Here is a 15708-nt window from a genome sequence, read left to right as displayed (position 1 = left end):
GGATGGTTGTGAGCCACCATGTGGTTGCTGGGATTTGAACTCTGGACCTTCGGAAGAGCAGTCGGGTGCTCTTACCCACTGAGCCATCTCACCAGCCCGCTTAGTTATTTCTAAACTGTGACATTTTCTGGGATGTCCTGGACATATCCCATGTAAGGAGAACCAGAAGGTAGATCTGCTGTAGGAAGGACTGGAGGTTTCAATAAGAGGGAAATGAATTGGATTGTAGTTTTGACAGTAATGTTCTTAAGCCTTTAGAGTCATATGGTTTTTAAGTGAGGCTTTATTTGTTTATATTTTTAGAAGGTATTTCAGTGCTTCTGTTCTATGACATCCTTTAATTTAGCACAGCAGTGTGAGTGTATGTATGCATATTTAAGGAGGACAAATAACAGGCCACAAGAAGCCTCTTATCAGCTTAACTCAAATTAATGTGACCAAGTGGGTTTGGAGACCAATTTTACAGCTTTGAAAATATTTTCTGTATATCAAGTGCATATCATTAAGGCTTCAAAAAAGCATTTGGTGTCTTTTGAATTTCAAGAGTTGGATAAAAGCTGGGGCCTGTGTATACTGCTTTAATCAAGTGCTTTGTTCCTTCTGTGTGGTTGGTGGTATGCAGGTGAGAAGTGCATCTCTCAGGACTGAAAAGCTTTTTGGTTTGCCTGGTAGGCAAGATGGAAGTGCTCTTTTGTTGGAAACATTGTGCTGTGTGCTTCCTTGTCTTCTAGCTTTTAAATGCATTGCACTGAGACTCAGGGCTGGTGCTCCTGGTAAGTAGAGTTCGCCTGTGATAGACTTCCATGTGTCTAAAAGATTAAGAGATTAAGAGTCTAAGTTTTGTTTACCTTTTAGCAATACTAAGTTACACGGCCCAAAGATCATCCCAGACTACTGGGACCCTGCAGCCCTGCCTGACCTGGGATTTAAGGTATGGGATTCACACCCTGGAGCTGGACAGAGAGGGTTCTGTAGAGATGATGAGTGTGAAAAGAAAGCTTTATGCAGCTGTGTCTCATGACACCAGAGGGAAGAGATACATGTGGGCTTTCTGCTTTGTTTTTGTAGATCTTGGGGACGTTAGGCTGGGTGACTTTGTATGAGTTGACTGGAGAGCCCAGAGAAAGTAGGTGGTTGATATGAGAAAAAGATGAGCTGTGACCTTTGCCAGGAAGAGCAGAAGGAAGGGCCTTCTAAGCAGAGGTTCTAAGACCAACCAGTCTGTTCCAGTAAGAAATGGAGAGAAACAGGGAATATTTGAATGTGATACAGGACATTTAGAGGGGAAGTCACTAGACAGCAGTGGGCAGGAAGGCAGTTCAGTAGCTCATTTGAGATCTGCTTTCTGGGAGCAGTGCTGTGCAGCAGGACACTGTCCTGACGAATGTCCCCTACTGCTCCATCAGTGTGAGGCATGTTGGCTGATTTCCAGTGCTGGGAACATGCTAAAGACTGCAGACAGACTCTTCCATTATGAAGCCTATTCTGGGAGGACTTTTCTCACAGAATACAAAGCACGCACAAATTGTAACAAGAGGCAGCATGTGAAGGGCTGGAGGAGCGCACACACCTCTGTTGATTCCAGTTCTCACAGGCCATGTGCTCTTATGGTTTTGTCTTTGACCTGTGTGGGATATAAAAGAGGAACAAGGACTGACATCCTAGAGACACTTAGGATGGTGGCTTAGACACCACCTGCCTGACTTATGGGCATTTTTACAGTGAACAAGAGGGAAATTACCTTGTAAACATTCCATATCTTGAGAGACTACATCCCAGGGCAGAGGAAGCAAGCCATCATTTTTGGCTTTATCCTGAATTTATAGATGTTCCTAGTGGTCACAGGAACAGCTTGTGTGTTTGAATCATTTGACAATGACATATAAGAGATATTTTCCTATTGTAGAAGATCACTCTGAGCTCTTCCTCAGAAGAGTATCAGAAAGTGTGGAACCTCTTCAACCGTACGCTACCTTTCTACTTTGTTCAGAAGATCGAGCGGATCCAGAACATGGGCCTATGGGAAGTCTACCAGTGGTATGTGTGACTGAGAGCTCTCGTTCTTGTCCTGCTAGCTGCTTATTGACTAACATGCTCTGCCTCTTCAGGACAGTCAGAGGCAGCACCATACTCACCCAGTGCTGCTGTGTGCCTTGAACTGTCTCTGTTCTCTTACTTTCTTATCCTAAGCCTGTATGATAGTGGCGCAAAGGTGAGGGGACTAGATTCCCTAGCACAGGTCTTGTTCTCACCATGACTAGCAAAGCCAGACTCCACTCTGGTCCACTCTTGACTTTCTGAAGATCAGCGGGGCCAGAGCAAGACAGCTCACTCACACCATCAGCCTCAAGAATGTAAAGCTGTAGCCAGAGAGCAGGGGCATCGTTTGTCTGTGTGTCTGTCTGTCTGTCTATCACATGAAGACCAGCATGATCATGGTCACCCAGCATCTCTCCACAGAGGGTAGAAATTCATTATGACTCTCAGTGGTGGCCTGGGGCCTGCCGACTTGTCCTCACATGGGTCTGGATGATAGCATTCTGCAGTGATGGAAACAGAGTAGAAAAGGGAGGATGGGCTCAGAGGGCTGATGCCCCTCCCAAGCCTTACAACTTTACTTCCCAGCTTCCCAGGTTCAGCTCCATTCAGGAGCTGGGTGGAAGAGCCCATGCCTGCTTTGAAGAGCTGTCTGCCTTTGGAGCCTTTTGCTATGGAGGGGAAGCTTTGCTTTTGCTTTGGCCTGGTCAACCTGTGCTCTGTGACTTAAGCGTCCAGGAATTGACCAGGGCAGCCTCAGTCCTCATTAGTCACATAATGCTGCTTTAGAAAACTGGTTCAGGGGCTGGCGAGATGGCTCAGTGGTTAAGAGCGCCGCCTGCTCTTCCGAAGGACCCAAGTTCAAATCCCAGCAACCACATGGTGGCTCACAACCATCCATAATGAAATCTGATGCCCTTTTCTGGAGTATCTAAGGACAGCTACAGTGTACTTACATATAATAAATAAATAAATCTTAAAAAAAAAAGAAAGAAAACTTGTTCAGGAGACTGTTCTTTGGAGGTCAGCACCTTCTTCCCTCACCATGTATTTTTCTACCATTCTAGGCAAAAATGTCAGATGCAGAAGCAAAATGGGGGGAAGGAAGTAGACGAGAGGCAGCTGTTTCATGGTACTAGTGCCAACTTCGTGGATGCCATCTGCCAGCAGAACTTTGACTGGCGGGTCTGTGGTCTGCACGGCACATCTTATGGCAAAGGTAAGGTAGGGGTGCTTCCAATAGTAGTTGGGAAATTATTTGAAAACAGCCTTACAGAGGCTACAGTTGGAGCCAGCCAGTCAGTGCTGCCAGTGAGAAATGGCTCCACCCTGAGCTGGCAGTACTTTGGCTATTGCTCTGCTTGTGTGACCAAGAGCTCAGTCAACTTAAGACAGGACAGTCCTGCCTCACTGGGACTTGTTTCCTGTAGAATGGATGCTCTGAGAGGTAGTGAGAGTTGGAAAAAGAGAGCAACACCTTTTCAACCTTGCTGAGCACCTAGGCTGTGCCTTCCTGAAGTCCTTAGAACAGAAACTATGTCCTGAGACTGTCCTTTGACCTAGTGCATGAGTTCTAGTTTCCTTTCCTCTTGGTTATTTTGAAACTGTATTTGGTAGTAATTTGAAAGTCACAGGAAAGTTGCAGACTATGTGTTTATATACTTACACACATATGTCTGTGTAGTTCTTGTATACATTGTATCCACATTCCTCGATTGTATTATGTTGTGTGTTGGCCTTTTCAAGTAGCTGGCATCTGTGGTACCTTTTTACCCTTCAGCACTCCCTAAGAAGGTTTCTCCTGTATCACATAGTGATAATCAAATTTAGAAAATTCAAGGATCTGTTTGCTGGCCAGGCATGGTGGCACACACCTTTAATCCCAACACTTAGGATTTAGAGGCAGATGGATCTCTTGAGTATCAGGCTATCCTGGTCTATATAATGAGTTTCAGGAAAGCAAGAACTATGTAGAGAGATCTTAGTCTCAAACAAAAACAAAAAACAAAAAAACAACCCACCACTAACAACAACAAAAAGAATCTGTTTGTCTTACTCAAACGTACTGTTTGTTCGTTAGTTTTGGTCGGATGTGATGATTGTGGGATCAACAAGCTGGTGATAGATTTGGGAATCCCATGCAGAGGGAGCAGCTTCTAGTTCAGGTTCCCATTTGAAAAATCCTTGTTCTATATGTTAAGCTGCTGGTATCTATAGAATGGTTCAATAAGAGGAATGTTACTCATTTCCATATCACCCAACTAAGCTCCATTCTATAAATGGGGAACTGAAGTCCAGAACTAATTATCAGCAGACTCCAGATTTTCTCTGGAATTGGAGCTGAGAATAGAATGAATTAGGTGACTTCTTTGGATGCCCTGCTGAATAGAGAGGTGTCGATGCCTCCACGAGTGAGGAAAAGGGCAGAGAAGTGGAATGGAACAGGGAATGTGGTGGTGAAAGGGCAGAGGCTGCTGCATCACCCATTGCCAGGATGTGCTCTTCCACTGCACTGTGCAGCTTGTCTGTATCGTTTCAGGGAGCTACTTTGCAAGAGATGCCGCCTATTCGCACCACTACAGTAAATCCGACACACACTCACACATGATGTTCCTGGCCCGGGTGCTGGTCGGAGACTTCGTCAGGGGCAGCACTTCCTTCGTCCGCCCTCCGGCCAAGGAAGGCCAGAGCAGTGCCTTCTATGACAGCTGCGTGAACAGCATGTCCGACCCAACCATCTTTGTAGTTTTTGAGAAGCACCAGGTCTACCCCGAGTACCTCATCCAATACTCTACCTCCTCCAAGCCCCCAGCTAGCCCCTCCATCTTTGTTGCCCTAGGCAACTTGTTCACTAGCCGACAGTAAGTAAAGGCCAGGATGCATTAGGCGTTTCTGCCACATCTGTCTGTCTGGTGGAGCTATTTGGAAAGTCTTTCTTTCTTTCTTTCTTTCTTTCTTTCTTTCTTTCTTTCTTTCTTTCTTTCTTTCTTTCTTTTTTTAAACAAAACTTTTAATGAACTCTTGTTTAATATTGGCTTCTCAGTGAAATTACATTTTTTTCTCCCCTAGTGCTGGGGATGGAACACAGGACCTTGTGCTTGCTAGAAAAGCACTCTACCACTGAGCTACACCCAAGCCCTTTTAAAATGTTTTTATTATGAGGCAGGGTTTTGCTAAATTATATTCTGCCTCAGTCTCCTGAGCAGCTGGGGTTAAAAGCGTCTATGACCAGACCCGACTTGAAGCCACAATCTTAATCCTTGTCTGATAACAGTTTTAGGTTTTAGGTCCTTTTAGGTTGGCTTATGATCTTACCAGTATTGATTGTGAGCCTAAGTTTGACTTATAATGATGTTAGTATTGTATTTTTAACTCTTTGATGACTTTGATGTTTATTAAGACCAAGCACAGAATTTATACAGTTTTATGGATTTGTTTTAACTGTGAAGAGTTTATGTCTCTATAACAATTCTGGTTTGGAGGGTCTTGTGGTCCAGTTTGCTTTTGTCAGAGTAGCATAGTGGCCTTTGTGGAAGGGGACTACAGGGAAGGCCTCAGCATCACTGTCACTTTGACCCCTGCTTTGGCACTAACTTGGGCAGTTCTTGATGTAAGTGAAGCTTAACTCTCCCTGGCAGGAAACATACATTAGTGTCTCCCTAAGTCCTGGGCTTGACCCATAAGTGCCTCTACCCAAATCCCTTAAGCACACTGGACCTCTTCCAGGTGTGGATTTTATGTCACAATGAGATTGAATACCTGTGCTTCAAATGTCACGTGAGAGTATGGAAATAAAAGACAATCTGAAGTACATGAAGACTGGAGTTCATTTTTTTTTTTGATGTCTGTTTTTAAGAGTACCAATAGGCACCAGGCCCTTTGCTATGTGTTGGGATTATCTTGGTCCTGTAGGCCGATATAGCAAAATATTATAAACGGAGTGGCTTTAATGGACACTAGGTATTTATTGTTCAAGGTTTTGGAGGCTAGGAAGTTCAAAATCTAGGTGCCTGTAGACTCAGGGTCTGGTCATGATCATTCTTTATAGCTGGCCATCTTCTCAAAGTAGCCTTGGTGGTAGAGGAGCCTATCCCAGACCCTTTATTAAATGAGGGTGCTAATCTCACTGATGAGGGAGTCCTGTTTTGGACCCAGTCACCTTCTAAAGAACCCACACTCCCAAACAGCCAACTTGCGAGTGCAGATTTAACATGGGTTTAAAGGTGAAACATTCAGACCACAGCAAGAAATAACAGAGCTAATATCACTGGCTCAGTAGGACTGAAAGTCTGGGCCCTCACTTGTTACTTCTCCTCCTAAGCTCTAGCACTATGGTCACATGTTCACATGCATATTTATATTATTTCTTCTTACATCTAACTCATAAGTTTGGGCCCACAAAATGTAGTTTCCTTATAGAACAATGTGTTTTCCACATGTTGCTATGTCTGAATGCACTCATCTGGCCCAAGATGGCAGGGAGGCTAGCTCCATCTTAAAGAGTTGTATCACTTGTATGTCCCTTGAAGATTAAATCCAAGGCAATTTAACTGGAGTTACCACCATTGGAGTGACCTTAAGCCTTACACAGGGCAGTGTTATTAATCAGCCTAGAGAGAGATGAGTTAAACGAAACATAAGTCGTCCCCTTCCCTTTAGGGTCAGCCACATAGCTGTAGACAGTGTGATTTTCATGGGTTTCCAATGTGGCTCCATTGCATCCTGGATGGTTCTGAAAGTTTATTCTGTTTTGTTTGAGCTCTTGGTCTTGCAATGATAGCGGTGGGGGTGGGGGTGGCATTTGTTCTTGTGAGTGTTGGAGACCATTGTTTGGACTGACAATGCTAGGGAGGGTCTTAGAGCCACTGAACTGTTGCCTGTTTGTGTGGAGTTGGGGCAAAAAGGCTGTTTCTACATTTATAGACCCCAGGCATACCTGCCTTGCCTTGTCTGCTGTGAATAGGGACAGGACTGCATTAGAATCACTGGACTCCTGTCCCTTGATGGCAGTTTGAATCCTCAATTTCCTCTCTTGAGCTTACATCCCCCTCTGTTCTTTGTAACACCAGTAAACCTGAGGCAGGAAATAGGATGTGCATAAAACCTTCTAGTAGATCCCAACTGGGTCCTCACAGAGCCTTCTAATCAGTTGCATGTATGTGTTCTTGCCCTGGATCCTGTACACTTTGGCACTAGATATCATTCTAACACATTTCATCAAATGCCCACCCCTCCTGCACAGGACTGTTCCTTCAGCAGGGACCTGCACACTTAGGCCTCCTGAGTGGCTGTAGAGTGGTCAGGAATTGGGAGAACTGTCAGGGAAAGAAGGGAGGTCTGGAGGTTTCCAGGAATGGTTGATTTTCTCCAGTGATTCTGAACCATGGGACCAGCTATCAAAAGAGTCAACAGTGTCCTTTAACTTATATTATTCTATCTGTGGAATCTTCCAATAAATTTCTCTGTCCTTATTTAAGAAACCAAAGTATAATGAGGCTTTGGAGCTACTTTGGAGGCTGAGTGTCTATATACATTATTTTTCTGAAACCCAAGAATCATGAGAAGCTAAAAAAAAAAAAAACCTTTACCAGTGCTGTCAGGACTATTTACCTGTGTGTTCCTATGTCCGCTGCACTGTAAATACCTCTGTCCTGAGGCCAGGACTTCCTTTGACACCATACTCTCAGTTTAATCAAAATGACCTTTCCTTTGTTAAATCTCAGTTCCAAGAAAACCACTGAGTAATGTCAAAATGAAGCATGGTAAACATTTATTAAACATTTAGGAATTGTGACAAAGTATGCTCACATGCCACGCGCCCTTTTAATCACCCTAAGACACATGTTCCTATAAACTCTCCATCTCCACACGAGGCTTTCATCTGAATCCCGGGTGCACTCCTGCAGCGATGTGCAGATGTTACCATTACAAAGTGCTTCCTCTTTCCCACGTGCCTTCTATATCAGCGTGACACAATCTTGATGTAGACTCCATTTTTGGGGCCTAGGGCAGATTTGGATTCTAGCTGAAGTGGAACCTAAAATAGAACAAATTAAAACATTTGATAAAGTTAACCATATCTACCAGAAAACTTTATTAGAACCTAGCCTGAAGCATGACTTGTGAAAATTTAGCTGTGGATTGGGAGACAAGACCTTTGGGAACGGAAGGAGCCAGAGGGAGGGTCCCTTGGCTTCTATAGGAAAAGCTGAATACTCTAAAGCTATTGGTGGCCATTAGGACATATGCTGTTTAACTGAGGGCGATGCTAATAAGAAAACACAACGTGGGACTATTGGCCAGCACTTAATTTGAGCACAAAATATTTGTTCATCTCCCTTCTCATGGAGGATGAGATGGAGGCTGCTGTTTTCATCAAGAGATGGGTGTCCCTGAGAGGAGAGGCCCTAGCAGAAGCTGATGCACTGTGGGGCAGAGAAGCAGGGTTGGCCCTACCCTGGAATATCAGACCCTCACCTGAGTCTCAGGGCTGGCTTCAAAGCGGAACTTGTGTAGGACCTGGAGTATTGTCAGCTTGACCACCAGCAGGCCCAGCCGCACTCCGAGGCAGCTCCTGGGGCCAGCTCCGAAGGGCAGGTATGTGAACGGCCTCTGCTGAAGCCGGGCCTCTGCTGTGAACCTAAGGGTCAGGTGAAGGTTATAGTTGGCCTGAAATACCTGCTCCATCTAAAGCAATGGCTCTCAACCTTAATGCTGTGACTCTATATTTAATACAGTTCTTCATGTTGTAGTGATCATAACATTATTTTATAGCTATTTTGTAACTGTAATTTTGCTACTGTTATGAATTATAATGTAAATATCTGATATGTCACCCCCAAAGGGGGTTGAGACAGGTTGAGAACCACTGATCTAAAGTCCCATTTCTGGCTGAGTGACCTCTTCATGTGAGATCCCTTCCCTCGTCAGGGCCAACAAGATCCTGTGTCCAGGACTGTCCTTAAGGCTTTAGGTAACTGGTAGCTTCTGATCACCAACGTCTCAGCAGTGTTCTGCCCAGTCTTAGAAGCACTGTTCCATTCAGACAATCAGCTGAGTGTACCTTCTCGCCTCACCTAGGAAGTTATTATCCAAGGGTATGTGAATCTAGGACATAATCCAGAATTCCAAGGCTTGACAAGCATATCCTGATCCTATCATATGCCTGACCCTATCACACCTCCCTCTTACATTGGACCACATAACTCCTCTCATTTCCTCTCAGCAAAGTTTTTAGGCACTTTGGCCACATCCTTGAAGCCTTCCCAGAGGTCCAACATGTCATCCCATTGAAGACTGATAGCTGCCTCCCCACCACCCTGGCTTTGCTGTTCAAGATGTGGGAAGCAGTACTCTCTAGTCTGTTTGTCAGGGAGTTGGGAGTTGTGCCAGTTGGGAGTCAGTGCAGTGAATGTAGTGCCGTGGAGTTTAGAGTTTAGGGCAGATCAGTAGAGCCAAATGAAGCAAGAAAATAAGATGGATCCAGACGATTAGGCCAAATTGCCAGAGTTAGTTTGAGGCCAAGCAGAGTAACTCAGTGAGAAACCAGATTGAGTCAATCATCTTGGAACAGCTTTTGAACAATAGCTGAGTTGAACAAGCCAGCCAGGGTTCAGAAAGAACTAGTAAGGGTGAGCTTATTCAGCAGTCAGCCTGAGATGTCCATTACATCAGGCAAATAAAAGATATACTTACAGAATTACAGGGACAAAAATGGAAAAGAGACTGAAGACAGGAGCCTAGCGTGGCTGTTCTCTGAGAGGCTCTTCCAGCTGCTGACAGAGATATGTGCCTCCCCCCACCCCACCCCCAATCTTGAGCTGCCTGAACAAGTCTTTGACACTGGAGCCAGGAGTCTGGCCTTGCTACATTTACATCTTCCTGACAGAAAACTGAGAATTGCCTGCCCAGCTGAACTGCTGAAGAGCCTACTTAGCAACTCAATCCAGCTGAAACAAGCAACAGAACCCAGACAAAACAAAGGGAGGGGTCCTTGGGTTTTTCCCATATATATTCAGTGCTGAGCATTAAAATTTGAGCCATGATCAGAAAAAAAAAAAAAAAAAAAAAAGATGTGGGAAGCTTGAGGCCTGGGTGTAGAGGAATTTTAATCCAGCAACATGGCTGCTCTGGCTGGAATAAGGACATGCCCTTAGTTATACATCTTTAATCCTAAACAATGAAGGTAAGGTTGGTTTGTAGAAGGAAGCAACCATGTTTGAAAGTGACCTCTGGTTGAGGGACAGACCAAGTGATGAGTCAAAGAAAGATTTGACAGAATGAGTCCAAGATGGGATACACCCAACTTTCATGAGAACAGATAGGAAAGGGAGGCTATTTAAGAGCAGCACAGGAAGAGAGAGGGGGATGGAAGTCAGTTTAGATCAGTCAGTTTGAGTGTTCAGTCAGTTCTGTTCAGTATGTTCAGTTCAGTGCAGTGGAGTCCAGTCAGTTGGGAGTCACTGTAGTGCAGTAGAGTTGAGTTTGTCCATGAGTCCATTGCAGGTCAGCAAAGGCAGATGAAGCCAGAGAATAAGGAGCCAGATTAGAACAAAGTGCCAGAGTTAGTTTGAGGACAAGCAGAGTTTTCACTTAGAAGCTGAGAGATGCCAGTTTAAATCAGTCAGCTTGTCCGGGCAGTGGTAGCAGACGCCTTTAATCCCAGCACTTGGGAGTTGGGAGGCAGAGGCAGGCAGATTTCTGAGTTTGAGGCCAGCCTGGTCTACAGAGTGAGTTCCAGGACAGCCAGGGCTATACAGAGAAACCCTGTCTCGAAAAACCAAAAAAAAAAAAAAAAAAAAAAAAAAAAAAAAAATCAGTCCGCTTGGAGAGGAGTTTTGAGCCAGAACAGCTGAGTTGAACCAGCCAGTCAGAGTTCAGAAAGAAGTAGAAAGAGTGAGTTTATTCAGAAGGAAGCCTCTAAGACAACAATTACATCCAGGGAATAAAAAATACTTTTATACCCGGGAGCCTCAAGATTTGGACTACAGGAAGAATGGCTCGGCTTGCCATGAGATCTCATCCCTAGTTCTGTGGAGCTAAGTGACAGTTATCAATCTGTGATAGCCAGCTTGTTTCTTACCACTTCTAGGCTTTCTTGTGATGCTTTGAACTCCACGGCTGCTGTTTCTGTCTATGAATCTTCACCATGTTCTCGGGACCCACTGAGATGTGGGAAGCTAGTTATCTGAGTCTCAGACCCTGAGCAGGTTGTAGAGGTGGGCTGGGTTCAGATGGAGTCAGGGAAGGGAAAACTACAGCGGCACCTTACCTGCATCCCCTAATGGGTCACAGCAAAAGGAAAAGTGACTGATTCTGACCAGAAGGAGGGGCCGGGGGCTGCCCAGGTATTTATACCACAGAGCCTAGAGATGCAGTTGACAATGGGCCAGACCCATGTCCATGAAAGGAAGAGGATCCAGGTCTTTTGGATTTCATGGACTTAAAGGGTAGCTATGCTGGTGTGAGTGCACTGAATGGAGATGATGGTTTGTTGCTTTCTTATGCAACAAAGATATATCTTCATTTATATTTATATTTACATATCAAGGTGGAGCGATGTTTCAGTAGTTAAGATTGTGTACCGCTCTTGTAGAAGAATGGAGTTTGGTTTCCAGTCCTTATGCTGGGCAGCTCACACCTGCCTATGCTGCAGCTCCACGAGACCTGATGTTCTTCCGGCTTCCATAGATACCTACACTCACATGCACATGCTTGGATACAGACACACATGACACATATAACTAGAAATGAAATCTTAAAAACCTAAAACAACGACCACCACTCTGCCTCCTGTGCTCTGGCTTAGAAAAACCAAAGATGCTGAGCCTTGTGGACATTACTGCTGTCAGGCTAGATCTCTCCATTCCATTTTTCCTTTGGAGTTGATGCCTCGCTGTCTGTATATCTGAATTGGTGTGGTCTTTCTTTGAGGATGGCTATGCCCATGTCTCTTGACTTTTGTCTCTATAGCAACATTTCTATCCCATACACTCACATCCCTCACAGTCCCCTGCTCTAGATGGAATTCACTTACCTTTCAGGGTCAAAGGTCTCAGGATTCGGCCAGTGCTCTGGGTCATGGTGTAGGGCACCCACAGCTATCTCCAGCACTGTACCTGCAGGGATACGTTGTCCCAGCACCTCACAGTCCTGTGCTGCCTCCCGTGTGAACCTGTGGGAGACAGAGGCAGAAAACCTTGCCAGTGTGCAAGCAGGTAGGGTCCTCAGATTGTTATGGGACCCAGGATAGGGTATGGAGTGCTGTCGGAGACATGGGACACAGAGCTCTTAAGGTGAACCATTCAGAAAACAATTTTTTGTCTCATAAACCCCCTACTCCCAAGAAGCCTCCAGTCCCATGGGCTGAAAACCATGGATTCCTCCATGGAGCTGCAGAGATGCCTTCCAGGGACTGCATTCAGGTAATCTACTGCCTCTCGTTCCCACTCACAGTTAAGCCTCCTCTCATTACCCCCACTCTCCCTTTTGCTTCATCGCCTTTCATTTGGTAGTGTAGCCCTGTTGTCTGGCCTCTATTCTCTGCCCACAACTCTGTGGTTGGTTCTCATGATAAGATCATTAAAATAACGGGTGGCCCACCTTGTGGACATGCAACCTATATCTTCACTTAGCCCTACGTGCCGTCGACTAATGGCAGATCAGCCGTGAGTGGCCAATCTCGGTTGTCAACTTGACATCTGGAATTAACAAAAACCAAAGCAGCAGGGCCATACTTGTGATGGACTTTTCTTGGTCTGATGAGATGGGAAACCCACCCCAAATCTGGGCCACACCTTCTGGTCACAGCCAACATAAAAGGACATGGAAGAAGGAAGCTTTGCTTTTTGCCTGCTTGTCCTCATTCTCACTGGCAAGCCCATCTACCCTGCTGATGAACCATCCCTTCACTGGTATCAGAGCCTGCTTCTTCAGGATTCCTTAGTCTTCTATGCAGACTAAAAACCTGAAGCTTTCTAGGACTTCCCAGCAGCAGATTGGGATGGCTGAAACATCCAGTCTCATGGACGGAAAATCTCCCAGATTCTAGGCTTTTCTCTAAGGAGACAGCCATTGTTAGACTAAGACCACAGCTATAGGCCACTCTAGTAAACATCACACACACACACAATTTTTGTTCTATCAGTTCTGTTCCTTCAGAGAATCCTGACTAATATAACTACATCTCATGGACTAAAGCTGTGGCTAAGAGAGCAGATCAGAAGCCAGGAATCTGGGGGCCTTTTGGGATGCTCAGGGAACAAGCTTGGGACAGGAACCTGTGATTAAGACCATGAGCAGTGATGGAGTAGAAGCTGCTTTGACAGCATGGGATGTTTGCCTGCTCAGGCTGCAAGGAGTGTGGAGCCACTGTGTGGGACAATAGCTGGGTCTTCTGAGCCACCTTTACTGGCTCTCCTCCCTGGCCTGTCTGTGATGACGGTTCTTGGTTCCTGGAGTTCTGTGTCTTGTCTTACCACAGCTTCTCACAACAACCATCACTTATGAGTGCATGAACTCCATTCCTTAAAACTTGCAAACCCAGTATAGTTCTCTGGAGTTTTGCCTTATTGCCATGGGCCAGGCATCTAACCTAACAGCTGGCTGGCTCTACAGTTCTATAGCCTTAGTGTTATGGCTTGTATATGCTCAGCTCAGGGAGTGGCACTATTAGAAGCAGTGGCCCTGTTGGAGTGAGTGTGGCCCTGTTGTGAGTAGGTGTGTCACTGTGGGTGTGAACTTTAAGACCCTCATCCTAGCTGCCTGGAAGTCAGTATTCTGCTAGCAGCCTTCAGATGAAGATGTAGATCTCTCAACTCCTTCTGCACCATGCCTGCCTAGATGCTGCCATGTTCCCGCCTTGATGATACTGGACTAAACCTCTGAACCTGCAAGCCAGCCCCAATTAAATGTTGTCCTTATAAGATTTGCCTTGGTCATGGTGCCTGTTCACAGCAGTAAAACCCTAACTAAGACACTTAGGATTCCTCCCTTGGACCCGAGCATGGAGACCCCCCCGGATCAAATACAACTCCTTGTCTCTTCCTTCGAGTTCTTGCCAGAGGTAGGACTGCATCCAGCCAAATAGTACTGAGAAGTTAAACTACTGCTTGCCTTCAGTAACAGACAAAGCTGATTGATCTGTCCAAGCTTGAGACAGAACAGACACATTTCAGCTATTGAATCCTTTCAAGCCCCGCGTGTATCTGAAGTCACTGAATCCCAGCCTCTTCTCTAGTCACACCACCACTGGAGCCTAGACTTCAACAAATCCTGTGATGTCCTTACCTGACCTCCCCAACCTGAGCTGCTCTCAGTATACTGTTCTGCTTTGGGACTAGAAATAAGTTTCTGGAAATGGAACTAGAAGTAGAGAGCTGCAGATGCTCTTTGCTTACTTTAGGGTGCAAACGTAACCTTTATAATTTAATCTCCAGAGCAGCCCCTTTGAGTTCTGCTTAGAGTTTATAGAGAATGTTAAAGGATGGGGTAAAGCCTTGTTTTGGACAGAGGTGGAGTTACAGGTACTGTCTTCTCTTCAGCAGCACCTCTTCTACCTTCTCTCTCTCCAACTGCGGCTGGGGCTGTGGTACCCTATGGGATTCTTTCAGACTTCACCTTCCTGTCTCAGTCATTGAAAACCCTTCCTCACCCTCCTCACTTCACACATTTCTCATTTGCAGGTAAAGTGAGGCTGGTGGCCCTCTGTGTGCCTTGCACTGGGGGGGGGGTGCAGGGGATTCTTGACTTTCTCATGCTGTCATTCAGAGTCAAGCCTCTCTCAGTTACCCTCAGTTTCCCCTCATCTTTCTCCCTCACATCTGGTGGTCCATCCTTGCTGTCTGGCTTCTGTCTCCTCTCCCACCATGGTCCTCATCAAGACCCTTAAAGGTTTTGGGGCATCCAACCCCATGGACATTGGCAGCTTTTTTTTTTTTCCTTCTTGTCCCTCCTGGGCCACTGATCATTGATGAAGCTGTGATTAAGAAAATGAAATAGGGCCTGAAGAGATGGCTCAGTGGTTAAGAGTACTGACTGCTCTTCCAGACATCATGAGTTCAATTCCTAGCAACTGCATGATGGCTCATGACCATCTGTAATTGGATCCAATGCCCTCTTTTGGTGTGTCTGACGACAGCAACAGTGCACATACATACATAAAATAAATAAATCTTAAAAAAAAAAACCCTCAGATTCTCAAACAAACCAACCAAAAACAGGGGACCGTGGGGGAGGGTGTTGGGGGAGACCAGGAGATGAGAAATCAGGAAAACCACCCTGGGTCAAAGGTCAGTCTCAGAGACACCTTCCCTGTATAGAAAAGACCTGGTTTCTTTACATGGCCAAGATATCAGGAGATGTGTACTCCTCCTGTCTGCCTGTTCCCAGCTCCTATACCTTCTCACCTCTGTACTTCCCTAGCAAGGGCCTGGAGTTAGTGGAAAACTGTCTGTGCTCTAAATACTTAAAATAGCATGTAAGGCTGGCCAGAATAAGGGTGTTTGTCCTACTAGCTGTTATGATAACTCTGGAGTATTCTAATGCTAGAACTGGTCTTGGTAAGGTTTGTTGACTTACTACTTTGTTGAGAGTAGACACATATAACAAACTGTCATTTGAACCATTTTCAAGGGAGCAGTTCTGTAGTATAAGTATACCCAGTGTGGTGGT

General features: G+C 45.4%; 2 protein-coding genes across 3 annotated transcripts in view; one reads left to right on the top strand and one right to left on the bottom strand.

Annotated features, from left to right (window-relative positions):
• The window catches only part of Parp12 (poly(ADP-ribose) polymerase family member 12), a 34067-nt gene extending 28213 nt beyond the window's left edge, over window positions 1-5854 (top strand). Inside the window, exons 9-12 of the mRNA XM_021164830.2 lie at window positions 856-931; window positions 1907-2037; window positions 3105-3256; window positions 4577-5854. Of these exons, the coding sequence (XP_021020489.1) occupies window positions 856-931; window positions 1907-2037; window positions 3105-3256; window positions 4577-4902 (685 nt within the window). The 3' untranslated portion in view covers window positions 4903-5854. The remainder of the gene's footprint in view (window positions 1-855; window positions 932-1906; window positions 2038-3104; window positions 3257-4576) is intronic.
• Window positions 5855-7784: 1930 nt separating this feature from the next.
• The window catches only part of Tbxas1 (thromboxane A synthase 1), a 168681-nt gene continuing 160757 nt past the window's right edge, over window positions 7785-15708 (bottom strand). The window contains exons 11-13 of one of the 2 annotated variants that reach the window (XM_021165134.1): window positions 12074-12211; window positions 8515-8677; window positions 7785-8074 (exon numbers count right to left, since the gene is read on the bottom strand). In XM_021165134.1, the coding sequence (XP_021020793.1) occupies window positions 8000-8074; window positions 8515-8677; window positions 12074-12211 (376 nt within the window). In that variant the 3' untranslated portion in view covers window positions 7785-7999. The remainder of the gene's footprint in view (window positions 8075-8514; window positions 8678-12073; window positions 12212-15708) is intronic. The other variant, XM_029478679.1, reaches the window with a different exon arrangement.

This window comes from Mus caroli, chromosome 6 (genome assembly GCF_900094665.2).
Source record: "Mus caroli chromosome 6, CAROLI_EIJ_v1.1, whole genome shotgun sequence".
Classification (NCBI taxonomy): Eukaryota; Metazoa; Chordata; class Mammalia; order Rodentia; family Muridae; genus Mus; species Mus caroli.
The sequence above is the reverse complement of the archived record's forward strand: the minus strand, read 5'-3'. Positions and strand labels throughout refer to the sequence as shown.